General features: G+C 36.8%; 1 protein-coding gene across 1 annotated transcript; it reads left to right on the top strand.

Moving 5' to 3' along the window:
* Positions 1-6,850: 6,850 nt before the first annotated feature.
* LOC135119722 (uncharacterized) lies at positions 6,851-11,011 on the top strand. The gene has a single exon (XM_064044112.1). The coding sequence runs from the start codon at positions 6,851-6,853 to the stop codon at positions 11,009-11,011; it is 4,161 nt and encodes a 1,386-aa protein (XP_063900182.1).
* The last annotated feature ends 2,848 nt before the right edge of the window (positions 11,012-13,859 follow it).

Genomic DNA, 13,859 nt, shown 5'->3' with positions numbered 1-13,859 from the left:
GTTTTCTTGTGTCTACGAACGCCAGAATGCATAAAATTGACCTAAACGTCTCCTTTTCCTATTCTGAGTGGTTTCTGCATGCTTTAAGTGTGTTTGGTGGCTCAGAACCATCAAAAAACGTTGAAATATAGTTCAAATTCAATAAAAATCGACAAAAATACAGTTTCTAGCTAAAATTTGATGGTTTCGTTGCACTTCCATTCCGCCAGAATGAAGTGTTTTCTTGTACTTTTAAGCCAATCAGATACCCAACGGGCTCGGAAAGTGCAACGAAACCATCAAATTTTAGCTAGAAACTGTATTTTTGTCGATTTTTATTGAATTTGAACTATATTTCAACGTTTTTTGATGGTTCTGAGCCACCAAACACACTTAAAGCATGCAGAATCGACTCAGAATAGGAAAAGGAGACGTTTAGGTCAATTTTATGCATTCTGGCGTTCGTAGATACAAGAAAACTGTTAAAATTCTTCAGAAACGTCACTTTTGAAGTGTTTTCTTGTACTTTTAAGCCAATCAGATACCCTACGGGCTCGGAAAGTGCAACGAAACCATCAAATTTTGGCTAGAAACTGTATTTTTGTCGATTTTTATTGAATTTGAACTATATTTCAACGTTTTTTGATGGTTCTGAGCCACCAAACACACTTAAAGCATGCAGAATCGACTCGGAATAGGAAAAGGAGACGTTTAGGTCAATTTTACGCATTCTGGCGTTCGTAGATACAAGAAAACTGTTAAAATTCTTCAGAAACGTCACTTTTGAAGTGTTTTCTTGTACTTTTAAGCCAATCAGATACCCTACGGGCTCGGAAAGTGCAACGAAACCATCAAATTTTAGCTAGTAACTGTATTTTTGTCGATTTTTATTGAATTTGAACTATATTTCAACGTTTTTTGATGGTTCTGAGCCACCAAACACACTTAAAGCATGCAGAATCGACTCAGAATAGGAAAAGGAGACGTTTAGGTCAATTTTATGCATTCTGGCGTTCGTAGATACAAGAAAACTGTTAAAATTCTTCAGAAACGTCACTTTTGAAGTGTTTTCTTGTCCTTTTAAGCCAATCAGATACCCTACGGGCTCGGAAAGTGCAACGAAACCATCAAATTTTAGCTAGAAACTGTATTTTTGTCGATTTTTATTGAATTTGAACTATATTTCAACGTTTTTTGATGGTTCTGAGCCACCAAACACACTTAAAGCATGCAGAATCGACTCAGAATAGGAAAAGGAGACGTTTAGGTCAATTTTATGCATTCTGGCGTTCGTAGATACAAGAAAACTGTTAAAATTCTTCAGAAACGTCACTTTTGAAGTGTTTTCTTGTACTTTTAAGCCAATCAGATACCCTACGGGCTCGGAAAGTGCAACGAAACCATCAAATTTTAGCTAGAAACTGTATTTTTGTCGATTTTTATTGAATTTGAACTATATTTCAACGTTTTTTGATGGTTCTGAGCCACCAAACACACTTAAAGCATGCCGAATCGACTCAGAATAGGAAAAGGAGACGTTTAGGTCAAATTTATGCATTCTGGCGTTCGTAGACACAAGAAAACTGTTAAAATTCTTCAGAAACGTCACTTTTGAAGTGTTTTCTTGTACTTTTAAGCCAATCAGATACCCTACGGGCTCGGAAAGTGCAACGAAACCATCAAATTTTAGCTAGAAACTGTATTTTTGTCGATTTTTATTGAATTTGAACTATATTTCAACGTTTTTTGATGGTTCTGAGCCACCAAACACACTTAAAGCATGCAGAATCGACTCAGAATAGGAAAAGGAGACGTTTAGGTCAATTTTATGCATTCTGGCGTTCGTAGATACAAGAAAACTGTTAAAATTCTTCAGAAACGTCACTTTTGAAGTGTTTTCTTGTACTTTTAAGCCAATCAGATACCCTACGGGCTCGGAAAGTGCAACGAAACCATCAAATTTTAGCTAGAAACTGTATTTTTGTCGATTTTTATTGAATTTGAACTATATTTCAACGTTTTTTGATGGTTCTGAGCCACCAAACACACTTAAAGCATGCAGAATCGACTCAGAATAGGAAAAGGAGACGTTTAGGTCAATTTTATGCATTCTGGCGTTCGTAGATACAAGAAAACTGTTAAAATTCTTCAGAAACGTCACTTTTGAAGTGTTTTCTTGTACTTTTAAGCCAATCAGATATCCTACGGGCTCGGAAAGTGCAACGAAACCATCAAATTTTAGCTAGAAACTGTATTTTTGTCGATTTTTATTGAATTTGAACTATATTTCAACGTTTTTTGATGGTTCTGAGCCACCAAACACACTTAAAGCATGCAGAATCGACTCAGAATAGGAAAAGGAGACGTTTAGGTCAATTTTATGCATTCTGGCGTTCGTAGATACAAGAAAACTGTTAAAATTCTTCAGAAACTTCACTTTTGAAGTGTTTTCTTGTACTTTTAAGCCAATCAGATACCCTACGGGCTCGGAAAGTGCAACGAAACCATCAAATTTTAGCTAGAAACTGTATTTTTGTCGATTTTTATTGAATTTGAACTATATTTCAACGTTTTTTGATGGTTCTGAGCCACCAAACACACTTAAAGCATGCAGAATCGACTCAGAATAGGAAAAGGGGACGTTTAGGTCAATTTTATGCATTCTGGCGTTCGTAGATACAAGAAAACTGTTAAAATTCTTCAGAAACGTCACTTTTGAAGTGTTTTCTTGTACTTTTAAGCCAATCAGATACCCTACGGGCTCGGAAAGTGCAACGAAACCATCAAATTTTAGCTAGAAACTGTATTTTTGTCGATTTTTATTGAATTTGAACTATATTTCAACGTTTTTTGATGGTTCTGAGCCACCAAACACACTTAAAGCATGCAGAATCGACTCAGAATAGGAAAAGGAGACGTTTAGGTCAATTTTATGCATTCTGGCGTTCGTAGATACAAGAAAACTGTTAAAATTCTTCAGAAACGTCACTTTTGAAGTGTTTTCTTGTACTTTTAAGCCAATGAGATACCCTACGGGCTCGGAAAGTGCAACGAAACCAACAAATTTTAGCTAGAAACTGTATTTTTGTCGATTTTTATTGAATTTGAACTATATTTCAACGTTTTTTGATGGTTCTGAGCCACCAAACACACTTAAAGCATGCAGAATCGACTCAGAATAGGAAAAGGAGACGTTTAGGTCAATTTTATGCATTCTGGCGTTCGTAGATACAAGAAAACTGTTAAAATTCTTCAGAAACGTCACTTTTGAAGTGTTTTCTTGTACTTTTAAGCCAATCAGATACCCTACGGGCTCGGAAAGTGCAACGAAACCATCAAATTTTAGCTAGAAACTGTATTTTTGTCGATTTTTATTGAATTTGAACTATATTTCAACGTTTTTTGATGGTTCTGAGCCACCAAACACACTTAAAGCATGCAGAATCGACTCAGAATAGGAAAAGGAGACGTTTAGGTCAATTTTATGCATTCTGGCGTTCGTAGATACAAGAAAACTGTTAAAATTCTTCAGAAACGTCACTTTTGAAGTGTTTTCTTGTACTTTTAAGCCAATCAGATACCCTACGGGCTCGGAAAGTGCAACGAAACCATCAAATTTTAGCTAGAAACTGTATTTTTGTCGATTTTTATTGAATTTGAACTATATTTCAACGTTTTTTGATGGTTCTGAGCCACCAAACACACTTAAAGCATGCAGAATCGACTCAGAATAGGAAAAGGAGACGTTTAGGTCAATTTTATGCATTCTGGCGTTCGTAGATACAAGAAAACTGTTAAAATTCTTCAGAAACGTCACTTTTGAAGTGTTTTCTTGTACTTTTAACACTAGAACCGCCGAAAATTCCACATACCTGGAACCGCCGCCCCGGTCAAATTGACCGGTGATTAAAACTCAGCTTTTTCGATTGTTTTTATGAATTAGCATATCTATTTACATAAAAGGAAACGCAAAATACATAAATAATTGTTACCTTAACGTAATTATCTTAAATGTTGTTACAATTTTTGTAGTAGGTTGTTTTAAATTCATATAAACCACATAGGTTCTTTTTTTTAGTTCTCACACATAAGTTTTATTTTTACATTTATTTTCTAGATATGTACGTCTTTTACGAGTTTGATGACATATCTTTGATCCACCCTCACAATTATTGGAGTATTGTAGACCTTTTTTGTTATGGGCTATTCTACGAGTGTTCTGTTGCACTCGACCAAGCAATATTCACCATGATCGTGTATCACAAACTGTGTCACGGTCAGATTCTCCACCACATTGTTCTTTACTCCGAACAAGGTGAGAAAGTATTTCATTTTCCCTATCAATATTAGATAATTTAGAATCATACTCCCAATTTTTTGGTGGTAGATATTCTAGTTAGTCTAAATATGCTAATGCCTGTGCAGCTATGAGGCCTTTCCTGGACCACATACAATTCAATTTGTATATAGGTAAGTATAGAATCCTAAAACTAAACAGAAAGCATGCCCTTTCGAAGTACAACAGAGCAATTTTTATGTTCACAAATTTACAGGCTGTAATTTGCAAAAATTTTGTACGCATGCGCAAAATTAGTTCTGCGCATGTGTGGCACAAGTAGAAACAGGTTCTTAGCCGAGTGTAAGAATGAACACGTTGAAATAAGTACGAACAAAAACTAACAAAGAGTAAAAGCTCTGATTGTTTGATGCAGATATATGACTTTTTGTTATTTTAGAAATGTTGAAAATATAAATTTATTTACATTTGCTGCAAGTCAAACTGTATAATTCATTCAACTGCTCCCAGAAAATAAACTAAATGACATATACATTTAATCAAAATATAACATTAACGTTCCGGTCAATCTGACCGGGCCGGCGGTTTCAGGAAAAAATTTCCAAAAGAGCGCTCAGAATTTTTCAAAATGTTCAAAATTTTGTGACAGCATTGCCAAAGATAATTTAGGAAAACTCAGAAGATTGCAAGATCATAGAAAAATTATTTCCGTTAAAAAAAAAACTTTAAAATCGGAAAACGGTCAAATTGACCGGTGCGGCGGTTCTAGTGTTAAGCCAATCAGATATCCTACGGGCTCGGAAAGTGCAACGAAACCATCAAATTTTAGCTAGAAACTGTATTTTTGTCGATTTTTATTGAATTTGAACTATATTTCAACGTTTTTTGATGGTTCTGAGCCACCAAACACACTTAAAGCATGCAGAATCGACTCAGAATAGGAAAAGGAGACGTTTAGGTCAATTTTATGCATTCTGGCGTTCGTAGATACAAGAAAACTGTTAAAATTCTTCAGAAACTTCACTTTTGAAGTGTTTTCTTGTACTTTTAAGCCAATCAGATACCCTACGGGCTCGGAAAGTGCAACGAAACCATCAAATTTTAGCTAGAAACTGTATTTTTGTCGATTTTTATTGAATTTGAACTATATTTCAACGTTTTTTGATGGTTCTGAGCCACCAAACACACTTAAAGCATGCAGAATCGACTCAGAATAGGAAAAGGGGACGTTTAGGTCAATTTTATGCATTCTGGCGTTCGTAGATACAAGAAAACTGTTAAAATTCTTCAGAAACGTCACTTTTGAAGTGTTTTCTTGTACTTTTAAGCCAATCAGATACCCTACGGGCTCGGAAAGTGCAACGAAACCATCAAATTTTAGCTAGAAACTGTATTTTTGTCGATTTTTATTGAATTTGAACTATATTTCAACGTTTTTTGATGGTTCTGAGCCACCAAACACACTTAAAGCATGCAGAATCGACTCAGAATAGGAAAAGGAGACGTTTAGGTCAATTTTATGCATTCTGGCGTTCGTAGATACAAGAAAACTGTTAAAATTCTTCAGAAACGTCACTTTTGAAGTGTTTTCTTGTACTTTTAAGCCAATGAGATACCCTACGGGCTCGGAAAGTGCAACGAAACCAACAAATTTTAGCTAGAAACTGTATTTTTGTCGATTTTTATTGAATTTGAACTATATTTCAACGTTTTTTGATGGTTCTGAGCCACCAAACACACTTAAAGCATGCAGAATCGACTCAGAATAGGAAAAGGAGACGTTTAGGTCAATTTTATGCATTCTGGCGTTCGTAGATACAAGAAAACTGTTAAAATTCTTCAGAAACGTCACTTTTGAAGTGTTTTCTTGTACTTTTAAGCCAATCAGATACCCTACGGGCTCGGAAAGTGCAACGAAACCATCAAATTTTAGCTAGAAACTGTATTTTTGTCGATTTTTATTGAATTTGAACTATATTTCAACGTTTTTTGATGGTTCTGAGCCACCAAACACACTTAAAGCATGCAGAATCAACTCAGAATAGGAAAAGGAGACGTTTAGGTCAATTTTATGCATTCTGGCGTTCGTAGATTGCGCAGTACAGCCCTGCACAAGAGCGGTACAACCCCACCACCCACCCTTCGACGGCACCGGGGTGGTACGGACCCGGACGACAGAACGCACCTCGCAGTACACGCGATCGGTCGACAAACTGTACATACATTTACACACTATTAATATATAGTTATAAAACAACACTCTTTTCTTGCCGTGTTCGTACCGTGTACGACACGGTTATACGGTCCTTCGAACAGCCTGCGGCGCGACGCCACATTTGGTCCTTCGAGCCGGATGAAACTGCGATCAAACAAATCATCGAATTTGGTCCTACGAGCCCGATAGAACAGCGATCAAACAAATCATCGAATCAAGAAACATCAAATCTACAATCCAAGTAAGTCCTATTACCCTGTATGCATATTTATTTCAATCTGCGCCAATCTGCGTGTACCGCGTTCTCGTATATCAATAACGCATAATTCGATTCAAAAAATCCCATTTATTTCATTAAAATGCCTGTAGAAACGGTAGCCGAATTACGCTCCAGGCGAGGAATCGCTAAATCCAAAATAACTCGCATTGAGAACTTCGTTAAAAATTTCAAAAATACAGATAACGTTTATCACCTTGAAGTACGGTTAGAAACATTAGAAAACGTGATCAAAGAATACGAAAGTTATCAAACTCAAATTGAGTTGCAAGACAACGCAGATAACGATCGCGAAATTATCGAGACACAGTATTACAACATAATAGTTGACATTCGAGAAAAATTAAATAAATATTCACCTTCATCGGCGTCTAGTCAAAATAATAGTAATCCTAACAATAATCATCACTTAGAAACGTCCATCAAACTTCCTACGTTAAATTTACCAACATTTTCAGGTTCATATTCGGAATGGCTGTCATTCAACGACATATTTTGCTCGTTAATTGATCAGAACAATAGTTTAAATAACTGCCAAAAATTTCACTATTTAAAATCCTCATTGAAGGGAGAAGCGTTAGCGACAATTGACGCTCTCACTATTTCGGTAGATAATTACAAATCGGCCTATGACTTGTTAAGAAAAAGATACAATAACGTAAGACTAATTACTCAAGAACATATTTTAGCTATCATTAATAGTCCTGTTATCCTTAAAACAAATTCTGTAGCTCTGAGAAAATTATGTGTCGATGTTACGACAAACATTGAAGCACTTCGCATACAAAATTTACCCGTAGAAAGTTGGGATGCATTAATTGTTCCATTAATTGTAGAAAAACTAGACTATACAAGTCGTAAAGAATGGCAGGCAACATTAAATAGTGAAATACCAAAATTGACGGATCTGATTTCATTTTTAGAAAAACGTTGCGAACTTTTGGAATCAATGCAACAAATATCAGTAAACAAAACACATAGCATAGATGTCAATAAACATAATAATAATTCCAATAAAAACTGTCAGCGCGAGTCTACAACAAAACAACGTATTTTGGTACAAACTATTAACAAAAACATCCTTAGGTGTAATTACTGCAAGTCAGAATTGCATTTAATATTTCAATGTACAGAATTCGTAAATCTTTCAGTAGAACAACGCCTCTCTCATATTAACAAGGTCAAATCATGTACGAATTGTTTAAAATCTAATCACATTGTGTCAAATTGTAAATCGAGTAATACTTGCAAAAAATGTCACTTACGACATCACACACTGCTTCATATACCTGAACAATCGACAAGCAATTTGTCATTATCAGTGTCACATATGAACAACACCACTGTACTTCTTGCAACAGCAGTGGTTAAAATTGCAGATGCTTTCGGAAATTATCAAGATTGCAGAATTATATTTGATTCATGTTCACAAAGCAATTTAATCAGTACGAGTTTATGTCAAAAATTGGGACTTAAATTACAATCAATCGAATTCCCGATTAGTGGAGTAGGCGAAATCGAAACACCAGTTAAAAATTCGACTAGGGTAACCATAAAATCTCGTTTTAATCCAACCCTTTACAATCTCAATTGTTTAGTATTGCCTAACATCACATCAAAATATCCATGCCAATTCTTTTCAAAATCTCAGTTCAATATACCCATAAATATTAATTTAGCAGATCCTAATTTTAATGAACCCTGTACCGTTGATCTTTTGTTAGGTGCAGAGTACTTTTGGCAAGTAATTTGTAACGGTCAAATTAACATATTTAATAATCAAGTATTCCTTCGTGAGTCCGTTTTCGGATGGGTCTTAACAGGTAAAATTTCCGGTCCTTCGCAGAACAATATTGTCGCCTGTATTTCAAACGCAAATCCCCAAGATATGCTAAACAAAGAAATTCATAAATTTTGGGAATTAGAAGAAACAGCTGTAAACACCAGTAATTCCTTTTCCGTGGAAGAACTTACCTGCGAACGGCATTTCTCAGAAACGGTCAAAAGAGATATTAACGGTCGGTTTATGGTACGCCTACCCTTTAAGAAAGATATTGCCACGCTGGGGTTTTCCGATGTAACCGCCCTAAAACGTTTTATGGCACTAGAAACTCGTTTGAACAAAAATAATTCTCTTAAAGCCGATTATACAAACTTTCTAGACGAATATTTAGCTCTAGGTCACATGAAATTAGTTACAGGTGAATCTGATTTTCACACTAAACAATTATATTTTTTTCCACATCACGCGGTGATAAAGAGTTCGAGTACTACCACCCGAGTGCGTGTGGTGTTTGACGGAAGCTGCAAAACAAGTACCGGTGTCAGCTTAAACAATATTCTAATGGTAGGTCCAACTATTCAACAAGACTTGTTTTCAATCATTACGCGCTTTCGGACCTACCAATTCGCATTCAGTAACGACGTAGTAAAAATGTATCGTCAAATATGGGTCGATCCTTCAGATACACCTTACCAAAGGATTTTTTGGCGCAAGAGTAGTGACAAACCAGTTGAGGTATATGAGTTACAGACCGTAACGTATGGTACCGCGTGTGCCCCATACTTAGCTATCAAATGTTTACAAAAATTAGCCATCGATGAACAACTCGATTTTCCTCTAGCCTCGACAATTATCTTACGCGATTTCTATGTTGATGACTTGCTTACGGGTACTAATTCAGTCAAAGAAGCCATAGAATTACGCAATCAATTAATTGGCGCCTTAAATAGGGGTGGTTTTCAATTACAAAAGTGGGCATCTAATTGTCCGGACATTTTGCCCAATTGTAGTCAAAATAACGATGTAGTTAAATTAGACCATAACGACGAGGTCAAAACACTAGGTTCAACGTGGAATTGCAAAACGGACTGTTTAAAATATGTCGTGGAAACAAAGCCCGTGGAAAATACTACTAAACGATCCATCTTATCAAAAATCGCGAGAATTTATGATATTCTAGGTCTCTTGTCACCCGTCCTTGTTTTGGGAAAAATCTTAATTCAAAAGTTGTGGCTCATTAAACTCGACTGGGATGATCCTTTACCGGAAGAAATACGACAAACGTGGCTTAAACTTGAACAAGAATTACCCATATTAAACACACTACAAATACCTAGAAAGGTTGTATCAAATCAATACAATAACGTCGAAATTCATGGATTTTGCGATGCGTCCATGTCGGCTTATGGTGCCTGTGTTTATATTCGAACGTTGGACTTAAACACAAATTCGTACAAAACAGAATTATTATGCGCACGATCACGTGTTTCTCCATTAAAAACTATCACACTGCCTCGACTAGAACTTTGCGCAGCCGTGCTATTAGCCCGCTTAATACACAAATTATTACCTACAATAAATCTAAACATAACAACGCAGTATATGTGGACAGATTCATCAATAGTGTTATCTTGGTTAGCATCATCGCCAAGTACCTGGAACGTTTTCGTTGCAAATCGCGTTGCTGAAATAAGCACATTAACGAGTATTTCTAATTGGCATCACGTTAAATGTGCTGATAACCCTGCAGACATTGTCTCAAGAGGTGAATTACCTAATAAACTTATTACGTCTGATTTGTGGTGGCACGGTCCATATTGGTTATCAAAAAATAAGTCAGAATGGCCAGCTTCATCCTTTAGTTCAAATGCACAAAATGTACCAATTTTGGTGGTGACCAATGACAACGTACTTCCATTGTTAATAAAATATCACTTAAAACGTGTTGCGGGTAATGCTTTATTGACGTATGAGGAGCTCTATACGCTTTTGACGCAGATTGAAGCATGCATCAACTCCCAATCCCTGACTCCATTATCCTCTGACCCGAGCGATCTCACGGCCTTAACTCCTGGGCATTTCCTCATCGGCGGAAAACTAACAACCTCAGTCGAAGACGATGTTACAATGGTGAAAGAGAATCGTCTGTCACGGTGGCAACGCGTCCAACAACAGGCGCAAAGCTTTTGGAAGCGCTGGTCAGGGGAGTTCCTAAACAAGCTGCAACAAAGAAAGAAGTGGAGTCGCACTGCTAAAACAGAGGTGAAGCCAGGACTTCCCGTTCTACTACGCGAAGACAATCTCCATCCGATGTGCTGGCGAATGGGAGTCGTCATGGAGACACATCCAGGAAAAGATGCGATCGTCCGGACAGCCACCATCAGGACATCATCGGGACCTGTCGTGCGGGCCATAAACCGAATCTGCCCGTTCCCCAACGACGACGACACCCAGGTTTGAGACCATAGGTTCAAGGGGGGCCGGAATGCGCAGTACAGCCCTGCACAAGAGCGGTACAACCCCACCACCCACCCTTCGACGGCACCGGGGTGGTACGGACCCGGACGACAGAACGCACCTCGCAGTACACGCGATCGGTCGACAAACTGTACATACATTTACACACTATTAATATATAGTTATAAAACAACACTCTTTTCTTGCCGTGTTCGTACCGTGTACGACACGGTTATACGGTCCTTCGAACAGCCTGCATCGCGACGCCACATAGATACTAGAAAACTGTTAAAATTCTTCAGAAACGTCACTTTTGAAGTGTTTTCTTGTACTTTTAAGCCAATCAGATACCCCACGGGCTCGGAAAGTGCAACGAAACCATCAAATTTTAGCTAGAAACTGTATTTTTGTCGATTTTTATTGAATTTGAACTATATTTCAACGTTTTTTGATGGTTCTGAGCCACCAAACACACTTAAAGCATGCAGAATCGACTCAGAATAGGAAAAGGAGACGTTTAGGTCAATTTTATGCATTCTGGCGTTCGTAGATACAAGAAAACTGTTAAAATTCTTCAGAAACGTCACTTTTGAAGTGTTTTCTTGTACTTTTAAGCCAATCAGATACCCTACGGGCTCGGAAAGTGCAACGAAACCATCAAATTTTAGCTAGAAACTGTATTTTTGTCGATTTTTATTGAATTTGAACTATATTTCAACGTTTTTTGATGGTTCTGAGCCACCAAACACACTTAAAGCATGCAGAATCGACTCAGAATAGGAAAAGGAGACGTTTAGGTCAATTTTATGCATTCTGGCGTTCGTAGATACAAGAAAACTGTTAGAATTCTTCAGAAACGTCACTTTTGAAGTGTTTTCTTGTACTTTTAAGCCAATCAGATACCCTACGGGCTCGGAAAGTGCAACGAAACCATCAAATTTTAGCTAGAAACTGTATTTTTGTCGATTTTTATTGAATTTGAACTATATTTCAACGTTTTTTGATGGTTCTGAGCCACCAAACACACTTAAAGCATGCAGAATCGACTCAGAATAGGAAAAATAGACGTTTAGGTCAATTGTATGCATTCTGGCGTTCGTAGATACAAGAAAACTGTTAAAATTCTTCAGAAACGTCACTTTTGAAGTGTTTTCTTGTACTTTTAAGCCAATCAGATACCCTACGGGCTCGGAAAGTGCAACGAAACCATCAAATTTTAGCTAGAAACTGTATTTTTGTCGATTTTTATTGAATTTGAACTATATTTCAACGTTTTTTGATGGTTCTGAGCCACCAAACACACTTAAAGCATGCAGAATCGACTCAGAATAGGAAAAGGAGACGTTTAGGTCAATTTTATGCATTCTGGCGTTCGTAGATACAAGAAAACTGTTAAAATTCTTCAGAAACGTCACTTTTGAAGTGTTTTCTTGTACTTTTAAGCCAATCAGATACCCTACGGGCTCGGAAAGTGCAACGAAACCATCAAATTTTAGCTAGAAACTGTATTTTTGTCGATTTTTATTGAATTTGAACTATATTTCAACGTTTTTTGATGGTTCTGAGCCACCAAACACACTTAAAGCACGCAGAATCGACTCAGAATAGGAAAAGGAGACGTTTAGGTCAATTTTATGCATTCTGGCGTTCGTAGATACAAGAAAACTGTTAAAATTCTTCAGAAACGTCACTTTTGAAGTGTTTTCTTGTACTTTTAAGCCAATCAGATACCCTACGGGCTCGGAAAGTGCAACGAAACCATCAAATTTTAGCTAGAAACTGTATATTTGTCGATTTTTATTGAATTTGAACTATATTTCAACGTTTTTTGATGGTCTGAGCCACCAAACACACTTAAAGCATGCAGAATCGACTCAGAATAGGAAAAGGAGACGTTTAGGTCAATTTTATGCATTCTGGCGTTCGTAGATACAAGAAAACTGTTAAAATTCTTCAGAAACGTCACTTTTGAAGTGTTTTCTTGTACTTTTAAGCCAATCAGATACCCAACGGGCTCGGAAAGTGCAACGAAACCATCAAATTTTAGCTAGAAACTGTATTTTTGTCGATTTTTATTGAATTTGAACTATATTTCAACGTTTTTTGATGGTTCTGAGCCACCAAACACACTTAAAGCATGCAGAATCGACTCAGAATAGGAAAAGGAGACGTTTAGGTCAATTTTATGCATTCTGGCGTTCGTAGATACAAGAAAACTGTTAAAATTCTTCAGAAACGTCACTTTTGAAGTGTTTTCTTGTACTTTTAAGCCAATCAGATACCCTACGGGCTCGGAAAGTGCAACGAAACCATCAAATTTTAGCTAGAAACTGTATTTTTGTCGATTTTTATTGAATTTGAACTATATTTCAACGTTTTTTGATGGTTCTGAGCCACCAAACACACTTAAAGCATGCAGAATCGACTCAGAACAGGAAAAGGAGACGTTTAGGTCAATTTTATGCATTCTGGCGTTCGTAGATACAAGAAAACTGTTAAAATTCTTCAGAAACGTCACTTTTGAAGTGTTTTCTTGTACTTTTAAGCCAATCAGATACCCTACGGGCTCGGAAAGTGCAACGAAACCATCAAATTTTAGCTAGAAACTGTATTTTTGTCGATTTTTATTGAATTTGAACTATATTTCAACGTTTTTTGATGGTTCTGAGCCACCAAACACACTTAAAGCATGCAGAATCGACTCAGAATAGGAAAAGGAGACGTTTAGGTCAATTTTATGCATTCTGGCGTTCGTAGATACAAGAAAACTGTTAAAATTCTTCAGAAACGTCACTTTTGAAGTGTTTTCTTGTACTTTTAAGCCAATCAGATACCCTACGGGCTCGGAAAG

The sequence above is a fragment of the Zophobas morio genome, unplaced genomic scaffold (assembly GCF_036711695.1).
Source record: "Zophobas morio isolate AGI-343-1 ecotype UQ-CSIRO unplaced genomic scaffold, CSIRO_AGI_Zmor_V1 ptg000286l, whole genome shotgun sequence".
Classification (NCBI taxonomy): Eukaryota; Metazoa; Arthropoda; class Insecta; order Coleoptera; family Tenebrionidae; genus Zophobas; species Zophobas morio.
Note: the sequence above shows the minus strand (reverse complement) of the source record. Positions and strands in the feature narration are given on the sequence as shown.

Coding starts and splice junctions, on each gene's coding strand:
- LOC135119722 (XM_064044112.1), top strand. CDS start 6,851: ATGCCTGTAGAAACGGTAGCCGAATTACGCTCCAGGCGAGGAATCGCT.